At 38.3% G+C, this 17,734-nt stretch overlaps 1 protein-coding gene across 1 annotated transcript in view; it reads right to left on the bottom strand.

Annotated features, from left to right (window-relative positions):
- Positions 1-14,256: 14,256 nt before the first annotated feature.
- Positions 14,257-17,734, bottom strand: part of LOC148855397 (uncharacterized) — a 50,716-nt gene continuing 47,238 nt past the window's right edge. The window contains exons 9-10 of the mRNA XM_088941346.1: positions 15,214-15,435; positions 14,257-14,528 (exon numbers count right to left, since the gene is read on the bottom strand). Of these exons, the coding sequence (XP_088797472.1) occupies positions 14,378-14,528; positions 15,214-15,435 (373 nt within the window). The 3' untranslated portion in view covers positions 14,257-14,377. The remainder of the gene's footprint in view (positions 14,529-15,213; positions 15,436-17,734) is intronic.

Here is a 17,734-nt window from a genome sequence, read left to right as displayed (position 1 = left end):
TTCCACTTCACCAGGTACTCACATTCTGATGTTTGGGAGGATTGGGACAACCTATGGTTGAGGATGGAGTCAAGGGATCAGTTCTTGGGTGGTTGGTAGGATGGATGTGGGCGTTGGCTTTGGTTTCGGGAGGTATCTTGGTTGTCGGCATGGTAGCGTTTAAATTGGCTTACATGAAAGATAGGGTGTACTTTTAGCCAATGAGGTAGTTTGAGTCTATAGGCTGATGCTCCTACTTTGGCTAGGAAATCACAGGGTGCCTCATATTTTCTCACAAGCCCGGGGTGTACTCTTCCAAAGAACCTAAGGCAATGGGTATGGAGTTTTACTAAGGCCAGACCTATTTGGAAGTTCTCGGGTCGTCTACCCAAATTGGCCCATTTCTTCATTCTTTTGAAGGCTTTCTCTAGTGAGGCTCGTGTGATGTCAAGGCATTCTTTCCATTCCCTGGTGAAGATGAAGGGTTGAGGGCTTCTCCCTTGATGGTCGTTGACGATGCTGTGCGAACATCTTGGTAGTTGGTCGGTGATGACTTCAAAGGGACTTTGATTGGTGGAGGAGCTCTTCTGTGTGTTGACAAAGAACTGTGCAATGTCGAATAATCGAACCCAATTCTTCTGTGTAGCTGATATAAAATGGCGGAGGCACTCTTCAATGAGGGAGTTCATTCTCTTTGTCTTCCCATCTGACTCTGGATGGCTGTTGCTGGAGAAGTTCAAATTTGAACCAAGAATCTTGAATAGCTCTGTCCAAAAAGCACTAGTGAATCGGGGATCCCGATCACTAACAATGTTCTGTGGGACTCCCCAATATTTCACCACGTGCTTGAAGAAAAAGGTATGCCGTGTCTTCAGCTGAAAGGTGCTTTGGTGCTGGGATGAAAGTGGCATACTTGGAAAATCTATCAACAACAACAATAATGGACGCATAGTCTCCCACCTTAGGAAGACCACTGATGAAGTCCATGGAAACACTCTCCTAAGGTTGTGAAGACATTAGAAGAAGTTGTAGGAGTCCAAGAGGCTTGGCATGCTCAAGCTTGTCTTGCTGGAAATTCAGGCATGTCCTTGTGTATTCTTGAACATCTTGCTCCATATGAGGCCAATAGTAGGCATGTTGTAGAAGTGGCAAGGTACGCTGCCACCCAGGGTGTCTTGCCCATAAGTTGTCGTGACTTTCACGTAGGAGAGTCTTCCTCAAGTCTTCAACTCTTGGTACAAATATCCGCCTTCTCTTTGTCAAAAGAAGGCCTTCTTCAGCCCAAAATCGCCTAGTATTCCCTTCACGAGCAGCTGTCAATAAGCTCTGAGCAATGGGGTCATTCTGGAGTCCTTCCTTGATGCATGCAATGAGGTTCAGTTTGATCTGGCTTTTAGAGGGACCTTCACCTGTGGATAATGCTGCAAGCTCGGCCTTCCTGCTAAGTGCATCAGCAACCCTATTCATCGGCCCTGGCTTGTATTCTAGAGTCATGTCAAACTCCGCTAAGAAATATTGCCATCGAACTTGCTTAGGGCTCAGCTTCTTCTGTGACTGAAAGTAACTAGTAGCTATGTTGTCAGTCTTGACCACGAACTTAGAGCCAAGCAAGTAGTGTCGCCATGTGCGGAGGCAATGGACGATGGTTGTCATCTCCTTCTCTTGCATAGTGTACCTCCTCTCTGTATCATTCAATTTGCGGCTCTCATAGGCGATGGGATGTCCTTCTTGCATTAAGACCCCACCAATGGCAAAGTCAGAAGCATCTATGTGTAGCTCATACGGCTTGCTTGGGTCAGGAAAGTTGATGATAGGTTCTATCGAGACAGCTCTCTTCAAATCGTCAAAAGCTGTTTGGCAACATTCATTCCAGGTCCATGTGCTAGTCTTCTTCAGTAAGTTGGTGAGGGCAGTGGCTCATGCTGAGAATCCAGAGATAAATCTTCGATAGTAGTTCACGAGGCCAAGGAAGGAGCGAAGTTCGGTGACCCTAGTGGGAGGTGCCCAATCTTGAATGGCCATGGCTTTAGTTGGATCCATGCTGATTGTGCCTGCTCGAATTATATGGCCGAGGAAGGCCACTTCTTCTATGGTGAAAGAGCATTTCTCCTTCTTAACAAACAGGTCATTGTCTTGCAAAACGTGGAAAACAGTATGGAGGTGGTCAACATGTTCCTCCAAGGTTCTATTTTAAATTACAATATCATCAATATACACAACAACAAATTGGTCCAGGTAGGGATGAAATATTATGTTCATCAATGTACAAAAGGTGGCTGGAGCATTAGTGAGCCCAAAGGGCATGACAAGAAACTCAAAGGACCCATATCGGGTAACACAAGCTGTTTTGTGTTCATCCCCTTCGGCTATACGCACTTGATAGTACCCCAACCTCAGGTCTAGCTTGGTGAAGTACTTGGCCCTGTTGAGCTGGTCAAAGAGGTTAGCCACCAACGGTATGGGATATTTGTTCTTGATGGTAAGCTTATTGAGAGCTCGGTAGACAATACAGAGTCGAAGAGATCCACCATGATTCTTTTGAAACAGGATTGGTGCTCCAAAAGGGGTCTTAGAAGTCTGAATAACCCAGTATCCAACAACTCATTCAATTTCTTTCGTAGTTCGGCCAGCTCGGGAGGAGACATTCTGTATAGCGGGCGTGCCGGTGGTTTGGTTCCAGGCTCCAACTCAATCTTGTGATCAACTTCTCTCCTTGGGGGAAGCTTCTTCGGCAATGTGGGAGGCATGACATCTTAGAATTCTTCTAGTGCCATTGTAATTGCTAGCGGGATATGCCCGGTTGGTGGGTCAAGCATTCGAAGTCCACCAATGTGGCTAGGTAAGTGGTCTCTCCTTTCCGCACTCCATCCTTGAGTTGCAATGCTGAGAGCATTCTGGGGGTGGACTTGGTCTCTAGCACAACTGGAACCACGCAAGGAGCCTGATTTTCGAATATGCACACTGAGTTGAGGAAGGGCATGGGCACCGCCTTTACTTGAGTTAAGAAGTCCATGCCGAGAACAACCTGAAAATCATCCATGGGCACGACTGAGAGGTCTATCATCCCTTCCCAGTCACCAAGTTGCAATACCACCCCACGAGCTACACCTTGTATGGGTTTGGCATTAGAGTTCACAACCTTCAACCATTTGACTTCCTTGGTAGGTGCAAGTTCTACTCAGGATGCCTCCTCCATAGAGATAAAGTTGTGTGTAGCACCTGTATCCACCATGGCTCTTGTGGGCTTACCATTCAAGCGAATGTCTACATACATCAGTCCCTTCGGCTTGAACTTCGGTGCTTCTTGCGGGCTCACCTTCTTCTTCATTAAATTGAGTCTTCGTAGAGCCCCCATTCTTGTCTCCTCTGGTTCCTTCTCCTCCTCGCTGTGCTCATCATCATTAAGCTTTTCAAGCAAGGCATTGAGCTTCCCCCGACTAGGACAATCCTTGGTCCAATGTTTTCCCTCACAGATGAAACATGGTACTAAAGGTGTTCTCTTCACAAACTGACCACCCTTGTATCCAGAGTCCCCTTCAGGTCTCCTCTAGAACTTAAAAGTGTTGGGTTTACTTGGCCCGGAGTCTCCCTTGGGCCCGTAGTAAGGTTTCCTATCACCTCCTATCTTCCCTAGGCCCTGATATGAGTTGGGTTTGGGGTCATCTTTGCTTGGTCGCCTGTTGTCTACCAGTTGTTCAGCAACGGCCATGGCTGTGGCGAGGTCCTTCACACCTCGTCTTTGGAGTTCAAACTCGACCCATTGTTGTAGGCCGTCCATAAAGTTGAAGAGCAAGTCCTTGTCTGACATGTCCGTGATCTCGAGCGATAGTACGGAGAACTCCTTCACGTACTCATGCAATGAGCTCGTGTGCTTTAGGTTCTTGAGCTTCTGACGGGCTTGGTACTCCATGTTCTCTGGATATAACTGGCGCTTTATCTTGCTCTTGAACACGGACCAGGTATCAATGGAGTATAATCCTCGCTCCGCATCGACACATCTCTTGTGCCACCATAACATAGCAACATTAATAAGATACATAACAACAGTACGCACCTTGGCCGCCTCCTCAATGAGTTCGGCGGTGGTGAAATATTGTTCCATTTGCCACAGGAAGTTGTCGAGTTCCAGGGCATCGCAGGTCCCTGCATATGAGGTAGGCTCGCGGACTTTGATCTTTGGAGGGGCTGGAGCAGCAAGTGCACTGGCTATACTGGCCATCATCCTCTTCAGAAGGGTCACCTCGCCCTTCAAGTCGTCGAGCTAGATCTGTAGGCCCTTCACCAGGTCTTCTAGTGGGTTGTCTAGTCTGTTGGAGCTGTCACCAGACTAGTCCCAATCTTTCCACAACCGCTGCTACGGTCTCAAGGTTGATTTGAAGCTCGTCCACACGGTCACGAGTTTCACCAACCACTGCTTCACAGCGCATGATGCACTTGTCCATGGTCACATGCTTGTCAACTGACTTGTCACGCTTGCTAGGCTTTGACGGGGCCCCGTGCGGCGCTCGATGGGATCGAGAAATCCTACAAATACAAGCAACAACACACAAAAGGAAACAAGAATGCATACAAATTAGACAAAAGGCAACTTGTATTGCATTAATCAGTGGTAAGCACAAGCACATAGTACATTGTCGAGGAGATCTCGTGCTTAACCTTTACACGCTTATGAGCTCACTCGACTACCTACCTCCCCTCAAAGAGTACGTTAAGCTTTTGGGGGAGTGACAAAATGATACATCAAAATACTGAATATTCATACTACTATTTACATAATTTCCATTGGCATACCCACCCTTTACAAAAAGAGTACAAGGACCCAACCCAAGACACTTAGAAGGCATGCTGAGGGCGTGCTGATGGTCGCTGATCCGTCACAACCGTGTCATGGGGCTAATCGGCAGGGCCTCGTGTGGCACTCAAGTGGGTTGAGTAAGCCTTTACATGGTTTTGACACCACTCAACTACCTACCTTCCCTCAAATAGCTTAAGCTTTTGGTGTTCTAACAAAAGATTACATAGAAATATTGAAAATTCATATTACATAATTACAATAATGCCATCAACAATCCCCCCATACAAAATACATGTGTTGCCCTACCCAAGACACACTAGATGACACTTTGTTGGTGAGACATGGGCGCAAGAAAGGCACTTGATGGTGCATCAAAATTGTCAATCGTGATAGTCTCCCCCACTCAATTTAGTCTTTGTCCTCGAAGACCAGCTTCAGCTTGTGGCTTGAATCCAATGTTGGTGAAGGAAGGTTCTTCTGCTGCTCCATGAACTTCTTCTCTTCCAAGGCCTGGGCAAGTGCTTGGGTAATAGGTTTGAGGACAGTTAGGATGATGGGAAAACCTATGGCCAGGTCCTAAGTTAAGTCCTTGGTTAGTGGCTTGGAAAAAGGTTTCCCTACTTTTTCCCATGGTTTTCAAAATTGGATCGGATCGGATGGTCGAACCAGAAAAATTGGGAACCAATCACCTGACCGATTTCGTTTTTCTCCAAAACCATTTTTCCCCAAACCCATTGATTTTGGTCACCAAACCGTTGAATCGACCGATTAACCATTGAAACAATTTTGATCATTTTTTAATTTTTTTATATGTTTTGTCAAAACGGACCGACCATTCGAACTGATAACCGGACCCCTGACCGTTTCGATTTTAAAAACCATACTTTTTCCTTAAAATCAAACATAGCATTAGATGATGATAGTGACAATGAATAAAAACCCAAGTGTAAAGTCAAATGAGAATTAACCCACCATTAACAACAATTACAACTTGTAATTTTCAGAGCTACAAACATAAATAAAACAAAACTTGTAATTTTCAACCACCATATTTGTTCTTTTCTCTCATAATGCTTTATTTTATTCTATTTCCTAAATATGGTCTGAGAAACGACGAAAAATGAACAGATTTCGAGAAACTGATTTGACTGCTAACAGCCGGACCACCCTGGGTGCTATTCCCTGGTTGTGAATGGGCAAGGACTCTTAAGATTACACCAACTTAATCTTAAGGTTGTAAATGGAGGGGATTTTAATATGACTCAAATTTGGAACTTATTTGTTTGAAGTTTATAATTTCAAGTAAGCTAAACTTTTGCCAAATTTGTATGATGATGGATCTCGATTTGTCTTTTTATGCTCATGATAGTGATGAATTATTTAGTCAATAATGAGGTTGAATCAAATTTAATAATGAAATACATTTATTAATTGAATCGAATTAGGATCTTAATCTAAACTGATTTTATATACTTTAAAAAGTATGTTTTTGTGGGAAATTTGACTTAAAGTTCTTTAAGATTAACTGAAATTTTGGATTCATAAAAAAACAAACCTTGTTTTTTTGTTTCCAATATATATATATATATATATATTTTCCTCCTTATACTTAATTTTGTAGATTTATTCTTGTTCCATACAGATTGCGAAGCATTGAATCAAATGTCTGGTTATATAAACAAATCAAATTCAAATCCATATTTTACATACTCTTCATCAAGGTTTTAAAAATTGACCCGGAGACTGAATTGGTCAGGGTCCGATTCCTAGGTCAAATGGTTGGCCCGTTCTGACAAAAAAATAAAAAAACAGTTAAAACCGTTGAATGGTTTAATCACCTGAGTCAGTGGTTTGTTGACCAAATCAATGATTTTTTGTAAAAATCTGGTTTTGGGGAAAAAACAAAACCGATCACCTGACCGGTTCCCGGTTTTTCCAGTCCAGTTCGGTTTTGAAAACCATGCTCTTCATTAAATTCAAATCTCTTGATTTTTCATTGGTTCAATCTGCATTTTCTTTTCTTTCATTTCATGCTATTCATCTAGTTCACTTGGCTTCGACAGTTTCAAACTGCAGTTGAACCTTATGAAATGGTAACCTGGACGACTAACCGGGTCCCAAGCTTGATCAATGGACCAACCTCCCGGTTGACCCACAAAACCTGCCACCTGCCCAGCTTTCTGGGTCAATACCCGGTTTGGTTTTTCGGAACACTTGGTTTAGATCGTATATATCTGTTTTCAATTATGAACATATAGTGGCATTTGGATGAGGTAATGTACAGTTTCAAGTCACCTAAATCAGTTTGAAATACAAAGAGAAATATGATTGTGTTTCAACAATTCATTTGGTGTTAATCCAGGTATCAGGATAAGAAAGAAACTAATCTTGTATCTAAACACAAGTCACAAAACCCGTCCCCAGCTAAGCTCCAAAACAACATTGTCTGGGCTTGAGACAAAATGGGCCTTCTGGGCTAAGCTCCAAAACCCGTCCCCAGTTTTACTGCTGGTTGTACAATCTAATGTAGACAGATAGATAGATAAATATGTATTCAAGTTTAAACTCAACTCGTAATTAGATATATTTATGGCCAGGTTAGGCTTAGCTTTTGCCAAAATTTGAATAAGCCAACCCCAAAGCAATCTAAGATGTTCTGATTAAGGCGATCCAAATTCCACCTGTTCTTGATTGGAACAATATCATCCACCCCAATTCTCATAGAAGTTACTTTTCAACTCATTCATAATAGGTACTCAATAAAACAAGTCTAACACATCTGAAATAAGATTCTATTGAAATATGACTGAATTTGAACCCAAATATTAATGGGCTTTTTGCATGACAAATTCAGCCATGTTTTCAAAATAATTGCAAAATCAGTGAGCGGGGGAGGTTTTTAATTTTTAGGACCAAATTGCCCTTCATTTAAAATCCACCCATAAGACCATATTCCTCACTCTTTTTTTTTATTCTCTCAATCTCTTCGTCTTCTCATTCTTATGGCTCTTCCTCTCTCGCTTATGTGAGTTTCCCTCTCCATCTTTGAATGTGAGCTTTTTCTCTCACACTTGTGAGGTTCTCTATTTTCTTCTTACTGGTATCTCATGGTGAAGTCATCATGGATCATTTGGAAGAGAGTCTTTCATTTTCGGAAGTATTGGGAGATCCGTTACAATTAAAGTCTAAGGGCTTTGCTCAACTAGGTAGTCCTTATGATCAGAGATGGAAGTGCATTTTTTTTTCTAATGGGGCAACTTTTTCATTCATTGCCTGGGTGTGTGCGGATGTGGTAAACCACATCCGTTTTCCTGGTGAAAGAGAGTCTCCATTCGTTTTCCTGGTGACGCTTCTCTAGTTGTAGTTGTTGTTGTACACCAAGTTCATGAAGCCGCTACTAGTGTTGGCCAATATTTGATTCAAATTTCAAGACACTCTACTCATGATGGTTTCAAGTGCCTTCCTTTCTCTTTGAGCTTAACAATGGATACGTTGTGCAACTGCTTGTTTCGGTATAGTTGAAAGATTATATGGCAATGATAGTGGACTGGTTACTGATAGGGTTAATTGTTTCATAGTTTTGACAAGGGATGAGTTTGATGTTACTGAATTCGGCACAGGAATTGAAGACCACTTTTCCGATGACCTATTTCTTCATGATTCTTTTTATTTTTTTCTTTTCAGACCTTTAACCGGGTGTCACCTAGGCGTAATATGGGCCCAACTCTATATTGTGGGTAACAGCATACACCTTGCTCTCCAAAGCTTTACTTTGAATAAATTAATACCTTATGTTATATATATATATATATATATATATATATATATATATATTTAACCTAATCATATTCATAGTCTAGAATTTCATTAATTTTATACATTTTTGGTCCACTTTGTTGTACATAGTATCCATATTATAGTTTCCATTATTTCTTTCTACTGCATTTTGTTAGTTTCTTTTTAATTTATTGCTCACAAAAAGAGTTGGATGAGACAACTCCACTAATAGAACTTTATTAGTCCTTTTATTATTATTATTTTTTTTCAATTTGACATGCATAGCTATAGTGTCTTGTAGAAGAAACAAAATGCATAGCTATAGTGTCTTGTAGTCAAATTCACAACCAAAGGGAGAGGCTATTATAGTCATAGTCCAATGTGTAGCAGATCTCTTGTTGAAAATTCTAGGTCTTATGGGTCATCAAGAGCCAAGAACGAAGATCACCTTTTAGGAGTAGGAGCAAGAGTAGGGGTAGGAGCTCAGACTTGTGAAGGAATCCTGATTCCCCACCTACCAGGCATTGCAAGCAAGGATAGGTCTAGATCATCTTCTGGTAGCCTTGATGGAAACAAGGGCTTGGTCTCTTACGTAGATGGTTCTCCCAATTCAGGGTATAGAACAATAGTATGTGCGGACTTAGAAATTAAAGGCATGTTTGTTTAGTGGGAGTGGGTGGTTTCTCCCTCTTAAGTTGTTGCAAAATGACCTTGCAAGGCCATTTCGTTGCTTGTTGAGTTTAGCATGCATTTAATAAGCAGCTGCATGCATGCTAGTGAAGTTAACCCTTGCAAACACATGCCCTAACCAAAACAAGGACTGCATTACCAATAAAGTTATTACTGGCTAGAATGTACATTTATGAGAATCTTATAGAACCATATGGTCTATTGGGTTCTAAATGCATTCAATGGTGTAAATACTACTAAATCACCCGGAGCTAAATGTTTACAACTATAATTTATAACTCAAAATTACAAGAAATCATCTAGTCTATTTAATGCCAAATGGTGTCTAAGTCTACAAAACACATTCGGTTTGCTCAATACCGGATGGATTGTACACTTATGAGAATCATATAAAATCATGTGGTATATTGGGTTCTAGACGCATTTGATGGTGTAAATACTACTAGATCACCTAGGTGATAGATGTTGTAAGTATAATTGATAATTCAAAATTACAAAAAACCATCCGATTTGTTTAATGTCGAATGGTCTAAGCCTAAATCATATAAAGCCATGCAGTCTATTGGGTTCTAGATGCATTCGATGGTGTAAATACTACTAAATCACCTAAGTGATAGATGTTGCAACTATATTGATAATTCAAAATTACTAGAAACCATCCAGTTTATTTAATGATGGATGGTGTCTGAGTCCATAAAACACCATTCGGCCTGTTCAATACCAAATTGATTGTACACTTATGAGAATCTTATAGAACCATGCAGTTTATTGGATTCTAGATGCATTTGATGGTATAAATACTACTCGATCACCTGGGTGATAGATGTTGCAACTATAATTCATAATTCAATATTATAAGAAACCATCCAATCTATTGAGTGCCAAATAGTGCAATAGTCCATTAAAGATCATCTCATCAGTTAAAAACTCACAATTTTGAATCATCGATTATGGTTGCATCATCTACTATGCATGTGATCTAACACCCGCAAATTCATTAAAAACTCAATAGACCACAAGGTTGTATATGATTCTCACAAGTGTACAGACCATCTGGTAAAGTAAAGACTAGATGGCGTTTTACATAGTTAGAAACCATCTAACGTTTAACAGACCAAATGATCACTTACAATTTTGAAACATTAACTTTAGCTGCAAACAACTATCCCCCAAATGATCTAGTTATGCATCTATAACCTAATAAATCACATGGTTCTGTATGATTGCCACATGTGTACAAACCATTTACAAACTTAGCAACCAACTGGTATCACAAGGCTAGATGGTTTATTGCGGTTTAGAATTAGCAATTGTGATTGTAAATATCTATTACTTAGGTGATAAAATAGTATTTACACCCTCAAATCCATCTAAAATCCAACAGACCATAAGGTTATATATGATTCTCACAAGTATACTAACCATTCAGCACAAAGAAGATCGAGTTGTGTTTTACAGACTTAGAAACCATCCGACATTACACAAGCCGAATGGTTACTTTCACCCCTAAATTACCAACTGTAGTGGTTAAGATATCTTGTTAATATTGCACATACAATCAAATATTAGATAGAGCCAGACTGGATAGTCAGACCGAAAAAACCGGGAATCGGTCACCTGACCGGTTCCGCTTTTCTCCAAAACCATTGATTTTGGTCAACAAACCGCTGAACTGACAGGTTAAACATTCGAACGGTTTTAACCGTTTTCTAATTTTTTTATTTTTTTGTGAGACGAACGGCCAACCCGTTCAAACCGGTAACTGGACCCTTGACCGGTTCGGTCACTGGTTCGTTTTTAAAAACCATGGTTACAAGAATAAAAAAGCCGAGCTTGTTCACTATTTAATCTCATCTTGCAAGAGAGTTTCATAGATATCTGTTCTCAAATGCAATTCTTTATCATGCATAACCTCTTGGAGATCTGAAAGCTCCTTTGAAGTAAGAACAGAGTTCAATTTGACAAAACCAGCAAGCCAAAGCTTTTTTGACCTAGAAAACATTCAGTGAGCACAATCATTATGAACCCAAAATGAGAAGTTAAAAATCTAAAGTCGTCTTCATGGAACTTAGAAATACACCTTAAACATAATAAATAAAGGGCAAATTATTGATTCTCCTACCTGCCAAATTTATCATTGTTAAAGTGGCAGTGGGGGAATCTGACACAACACAAGGGGAGGGTATGTGTGCCATCGGTGCGGTTTTGTATAAACAAATTAATAACACCCAACCAAGGATAGGCTACAAAATAAATCCCCACTAAGTCCCTCCCTTTAGCTATGGTTAGGGACCTGCTTTATTTTGATATTTAGTATCCGAAGTCCATAAACAGCAAAACTAAAGATCTGTTTTCCCTTTGTTTTTCTTAAATTTTAAGCACTTTTATTTCTATCCCTTGGTCACATTTAAGCAAAGCGTTGAAACCAAGCAAGCTGAGGACCTGGTGACCTATTTCTATCATGATATAGATTGTTTTCTAATCCATTCTTTCAGCTTTATCTCTCCCCTATTTTTACTCTACAATGCTAATTTGCATACAGTGTAAGCCTTAAAAACCCAATCTGAAACCTAGCTAATAGTCCCTATTTCTCATAGATACCGAAACCTCACCTGAAATTTCCAGTAGATATTTCAGTCATTTGTCTAATGGTCTGGCATTACCAAGTTTCTTGGCTATATATCCATTTTACTTTTTTTTTCTTGAGAAAAAGGTGATTTATTGCATAAAAACCTACAACATGCAACCAGAGGGGGAACCGGAGGCAAACCCCACAACACTACGGAATCATGCAGCTTATCATTCGCCAATGCCCTTTCAAACAATCCATGGATTCTATGTTGGGAACCTCCTCTACCCATCTCAAATGACAATGCAAAGAGCCAACAAATAACAGATGGTTTCCTATTGGTAGCAACAGAACAAAAAAAAAATCATTATTGCACATATCAACACAGTTCAACTGTACAAGTAGATTATGTAATTTTAACGTCATGGTGGAGACTCGTGATCTAAAGGATAAAGGCTGCAAATCATAGAAACGGAATCAAAACACACTTTGTTAAATCATACAGGACCAATATACACTAACACTCTACAGAGACAGAATGGAACCTTGCACCTGAAAGATTAATGAGGGTCAAAAAGGTTACACTAATCATGACTAAACAGTGTGTGTGTGTGAGAAAGAGAGAGAGAGAACAAACCAGTGAACAAATTAAGGGAGAATATAGTCTAAAACCATTTCAAGGACAACCCAACACTAATAAATCTTTTATACACCAATAGACCACAAGGTTGTATATGATTCTCACAAGTGCACACACCATCTGGTATGGTGAAAACTAGGTGTTTTATATACTTAGAAACCATCTGGCATTTAATAGACTAAATGATCGCTTACAATTTTGAAACATTAACTATAATTGCAAACATCTATCCCCCAAACGATCTATTTGTAGTTACACCATTAAATGCATCTATAACCTAATAAATCACATTGTTTTGTATGATTCTCACGCATATAAACCATCCAGTATAGGATAGACTAGATGGTGTTTTACAGACTTAGCAACCAACTCACATCACAACCAACTCACATCACAAGGCTGGATGGTTTATTGCGGTTTTGAATTAGCAATTGTGGTTGTAAATATCTATCACTTGAGAGATAAAATAATATTTACACCCTCAAATTCATGTAAAACCCAACAGACTACAAGGTTATATATGATTCTCACAAGTGTGCTAACCATCCAGTACAAAGGAAATCAAATGGTGTTTTACAGACTTTAGAAACCATCTGACATTACACAAGCCGAATGGTTACTGGTAATTTTAAGTCGTCAACTATAATTGCAATCATCAACCATCTGGCTTTATTCAAACTGGATGATTCCTTGCACCTCTAAATTACCAACTGTAGTGGTTAAAGTATAGTTGGTTCTTATTCTGAATCCTGACATCTCAATCCCAAGCCTTATTGATACAAACTTTGAATCACGGCATCTCTCTCTCTCATATATATATATATATAGAGAGAGAGAGAGAGAGGCTTAAATGTACGAAGATAAAAGAAGATGGTAACTCTCAGACGATAAAAGGAAGAGGGGAAACTAAAATAGAAAAAGAAAAAGAAAAAGAAAAACGGGTTTCATTGGGCCCCTCTTTTTAGTTAAGGTCATTTTGGTCAAAAAAATAAAAAAAAAATTCAACAAGTTTGAAAACGTAACTGATTTTATTAATTTGGCAATTTTTTTAATTTTCTTGCAAAAAGCCCAACATTAGTTATCATATTTGGTTTTATGTATATTATTTATATTTTCAACTCAAACACATTTCTTGTTTAATGTGCATGTTAAATTGATTGTGTAAAACAATAAACATACTATCCCTTTTTAGCTTTTAATAATACAACAAAAAGCAAATCGCTAGTTTAATGTAGGCTATTGAAAACAAAGTCTAGTTTATGCTATTGAGAGTAAGCTTTGGTTGACGTTGAACTGTTTGACTGAGCCACGTTGAAGAATCTACTAAAGCAAATTCGGGCTTTCAAGGCCCATCATGCAAGGCCACTGCATGAAAGCAATCACAAATGAGCAGTAAATAATGTTGCAATACATGCTTCTGTTTTCAAAATAAATATGTTAAAACCAAAACTATGTAACAAACTGAATGAGCTGGAATGGGATTCCATTCCAAAGGAGGGGAGGGAATTGTCATTCCCTCAAATGGGGGAATGCATAGGAATGGTATTCCGATTCCACCCAACCAAACAGTTGGAATCGGAATGGCCATATTCCCATGAACCAATCGAAATTCTCTCACAAAGCACGGGCCGAAGCGAAGTTTTATCATCGTCTTGTCATGGATCAAATAAGAGAAGGGATCAAAGCGGGCATTATTTGAAGTGTCATAGCTCCATCTCTGCTAGATTGGCCGACCTCCACTCCAAACTGAACGAACAACTTTGTTTTAACCTAAGAAACAGCCACAGCAACAAGAAGACAAAAAACTAGCTAGAAATCAAGCCTTATTGCTAAAAACACATTCTATAATACACTATCGTAAAAGATTGGTACACAAACATGGCAGTGGATGCCATAGTTACAAGAGTAAAAAAGCCGAGCTTGTTTACTATTTAATCTCATCTCGCAAGAGAATTTCATAGATATCTGTTCTCAAATGCAATTCTTTATCACGCATAACCTCTTGGAGATCTGAAAGCTCCTTTGCAGTAAGAACAGAGTTCAATTTGACAAAACCATCAAGCCAAAGCTTTTTTGACCTAGAAAACATTCAGTGAGCACAATCATTATGAATCCAAAATGAGAAAGGTAAAAATATAAAGTCGTCTTCATGGAACTTAGAAAATACACCTTGAACGTAACAAAAAAAGGGCAAAATAAATCTCCACCAAGTCCCTCCCTTTAACTATGGTTGGGGACCTGCTTTATTTTGATATTTAGTATCCAAAGTCCATAAACAGCAAAACTAAAGATCTATTTTCCCTTTGTTTTTCTTAAATTTTAAGCACTTTTATTTCTATCCCTTGGTCACATCTAAGCAAAGCGTTAAAACCAAGCAAGCTGAGGACCCGGTTGCCTATTTCTACCATGAGATAGATTGTTTTCTAATCCATTCTTTCAGCTTTATCTCACCCCTACTTTTACTCTACTATGTAACTTGCATATATGCCTTAAATCCCAATCTGAAACCTAGCTAATAGTCCCTATTTCTCATAGATACCAAAACCTCACCTGATGTTTCCAGAAGATACTTCAGTCATTTGTCTAATGGTCTGGCATTACCAAGTTTCTTGGCTATACATCCATTTTATTTTTTTTCTTGAGAAAAAGGTGATTTTATTGCATAAAAACCTACAACATACAAACCCCCTGGACAAACACTCAACACTATGGAGTTCAGAAACAAGAACACATTCTGAATTAGTCAAGACATGAAGCCCTTACCATGGGCAAGCATGAATAGCTCTGAAGAAAATTCGTTTAGCAGATACAGGATTGCATGCCACATAGATCTCATAGGCAATGTAGCACCTCCACAACACTACGGAATCATGCAGCTTATCATTCGCCAATGCCCTTTCAAACAATCCATGGATTCTATGTTGGGAACCTCCTCTACCCATCTCAAATGACAATGCGAAGAGCCAACAAATGACAGATGGCTTCCTGTTGGTAGCAACAGAACAAAAAAAATCATTATTGCATATATCAACACAGTACAACTGTACAAGTAGATTAATTTTAATGCCATGGTGAAGACTCATGATCTAAAAGATAAAGGCTGCAAATCATAGAAACGAAATCAAAACACACTTTGTTAAATCATACAGGACCAATATACGCTAACACTCTACAGAGACAGAATTGAACCTTGCACCTGAAAGAAGAGAGAATATGGTCTAATACATCTTTTATACATGACAATAGCCAACAATTTAGTTTACCCACCATGGCCACACTTGCCATGCTAGGAAAACACGTTTCTGGTTGGGAACCAACTAAGTTTAGTACCAAGTCATAGGCAGCAAATTCCACATGTATATCAAATTATTAAAACCACAAAACTTAATGACAAAATAACCAAAAATAGTGAATATTTTAATGGTATATATGAAGAAATTATTATATTAGGATGCATAGATATCATACAACTTTATTGATAATACATTAATCAAGAGCCCAAGATATATATTATATAGATTTTTAGAAATTAATACATACACAGCCATTATTATTTTATTTTCTATTAAAGTCCATGGCAAAAAATATGCAACTATTATATTTGAATTATTATCTCAATTATTTTCCATTTATCTTTTTTTTTAACATTAACAAAAAGGTCAACTAAAATTTTAATTCTCAAATGTTTGGTAAATGATATTTTTATTTTTATAAACAATAAACGTGTTATTATAAAATGTAAATATCAATTAATAATTTACAAAATTATATAATCTTATATCAAATCCACTAAACCTTCGAAGATACAAATCATATGTAAATTCATAATTTTTAATTACTAAAATAATTATTTCATTACTAATATTTTTATTTCTTTAAATTGTCAATTTTTTATATAAATGTAAAATAGTGGATTTGATAGATTCAATTTATATTATATTATCAAACAATTTGTAAATAATATTTTTTTTGTAAATAATAAATACATTGTTATTTGATAAAAAATAAAAAATTAATTAAAAATTTATAAAATTTTTAAGATACATATCATGTGCTAATTTATAAATTTTAAGTACTAAAATAACTATTTTATTCATTAATATTTTTATTTGTGTAAATTTTTTTAGGTTAAAAATCTTTTTTGATATAAATGTAGATTTGATAAATTATTTGTTATATTGGGGTGGTCGAATATAATATATGTTATTTATTTGAATTGGTTGTGGACATTAAATTGAATTAACGTTAATGCATTTCAGTTATTATCATAAAATGAGTGTTGGCTTAGTGGTTAATGACGTGTTTAATTGTTGGGCGCTGGTGTCTTGTGTTTGAATCACGCCATCCTTTTATTTTTGTAGTGTTGTTTGATACGCCCTCAATTCACCTCCATATCGCTGAGTCAAGGTTCTACATATCGACACAGGTCAATTGTGTCGGTGTTTTTTTATGTTTTATTTATTTGTTTTTTTTTCAAAACCAATTCAGAGAGGTTAGTTTAAGTCTCGGCTACCCTCTGAACCATGGTCTAACCCGATACAACCCCTGTAGGGGCGTATCGGGAAGCCATCGACACGATAGTATCAGCCAATACCGGCTGATACGTATCAATACTTTGAACCTTGCGTTGAGTATCGAACTGCATCGGCCAATACTATGCAATATGCACCGATACAAATGGCATATCAGGCCAGTACACACGACTAGAAGGATGGGCAATCGTACCAATACCTTAATCCTTGGATCAAAGTACTTGACTTGTATGATTCCTTTGGAGTTAGGTAAGATTTTAGAAGACATTTGGTATGACAGATTAGCAGCTAACATCTATCCTCCAATGGCTAAGAATTATATGATTACTAGGAATCTATTGCGCGGAGAGGCATCTCAAGACCATCTTTTCAATGTATGATTTTTTTACAATAACAAATAAAATGGCACAAGAATTTTCCTACAACTTAACCATCCAAAAAAAATTCCCATCACCCATGATGACATTCAATCAAATAAAAATCTACAGATGTAAACCCAGCGCCGGTATACCCTACCGAAGATTTGCCTTTCTTACCCCTTCTTTTGCTTCGGCAGTCTTAGGCACCCACTTGAATGAGCTAAGTTATTGCCCAGTGTATGTGCTTGTCTGACCAAAGATCTATAGGCCCAATATATGTTCTTTCATCTCACATCACTGATACGACTGTCTAACAAACCTACCTCTACTATTGTATATGTCCACCCTTTGCAATAAGACAAAAATATTTATTGCAGCCTTTAACTACTCCGA

The sequence above is a fragment of the Nelumbo lutea genome, chromosome 4 (assembly GCF_056320005.1).
Source record: "Nelumbo lutea isolate HS-2025 chromosome 4, American lotus-T2T, whole genome shotgun sequence".
NCBI lineage: Eukaryota > Viridiplantae > Streptophyta > Magnoliopsida > Proteales > Nelumbonaceae > Nelumbo > Nelumbo lutea.
This window is presented reverse-complemented; position numbering and strand designations above follow the sequence as displayed.